Source organism: Dendrobium catenatum, unplaced genomic scaffold (genome assembly GCF_001605985.2).
Source record: "Dendrobium catenatum unplaced genomic scaffold, ASM160598v2 original_scaffold_123218, whole genome shotgun sequence".
Taxonomy (NCBI): Eukaryota; Viridiplantae; Streptophyta; class Magnoliopsida; order Asparagales; family Orchidaceae; genus Dendrobium; species Dendrobium catenatum.
Window position 1 is genome coordinate 1 of NW_021441653.1, and position 980 is coordinate 980.

At 33.1% G+C, this 980-nt stretch overlaps 1 protein-coding gene across 1 annotated transcript; it reads left to right on the plus strand.

The window, feature by feature from the left end:
- Nucleotides 1–247: 247 nt before the first annotated feature.
- On the plus strand, nucleotides 248–640 carry LOC110114522 (vesicle-associated membrane protein 711; the record flags this gene model as incomplete). The annotated part of the gene is given in 1 exon segment (XM_020847437.2): nucleotides 248–640. A coding segment is annotated over 1 exon segment (170 nt), but the record flags the coding sequence as incomplete, so codon positions are not given.
- Between the last annotated feature and the right edge of the window lie 340 nt (nucleotides 641–980).

Genomic DNA, 980 nt, shown 5'->3' on the forward strand with positions numbered 1-980 from the left:
CTTAATAAGCTGATTAGAATAACACTTAAACATAAAATTTTTTGACTATTTAATTAAAAAAAAAGCTGAGTAGAATAACACTTGAGCTCATTGACACCCTATCTCTTATCCCTTGTGAAGCTTAAAAATTAAGAATGTAAGCAGAATAAGCCTTTTGCAGTACCCTAGAGCTCGAGAGCTTGCATCTCTTAGTTATCTTATTTTTTTGTGATTATTGGAAGCTTTCTTTTACTGCATTTACTTGTGTAGGTAAGGAATGTCATGATAGATAATATTGACAAAGTCCTAGAAAGAGGTGACCGTTTGGAATTGTTGGTTGATAAAACTACAAGCATGCAAGATAAAACAATCCGCTTCCGAAAGCAGGCTCGTCGTTTCAGGAATACCGTGTGGTGGCGGAATGTTAAACTCACGTAAGAAAAATCTTTCTAATTATTTTTTTTCTGCACTTGTGGTTTTTCTTGTTTTGTATGATGCTGCCCCTTGAATGGAGCTAGGATCTTTATTTGTGTGAACTATACTAAAACGTCCATGTGCTTTAGGGTAGGTTGGTTTGCGGATATTATCATTGAACAACCCAAATGTTTATTTCCCGATTCTTTTAGTGTTTTCCTTGCATGTATGTCTCTCGTGTTTGTTATTTTGCTATGTGCACCCTGTTTCTCAATGCTCAATTTTGTCCTGCTTGGATATCAACGATTTTTTTACCAACCAACATTTGGATCCATACAATATTGCTGGCATAATTTCAATTTTTTAAAATTTACTTGTGAGTCTCCTTGATAACCTCTTATCATATAAAAATCGATTTATTTCTTTATTTTAATTACCTTGCATTGAATCTAGAAGTTTTATTCTCATCAATGTCTTCATTCTTTTCTATAATGAAAAAAAAAGGCGAGGACATATTGGCCAAAATTTGATCGAGATGAGATTTCAAACTTTTGAATTTGCTTTGAGAGATGTGTAATATAAAAGAT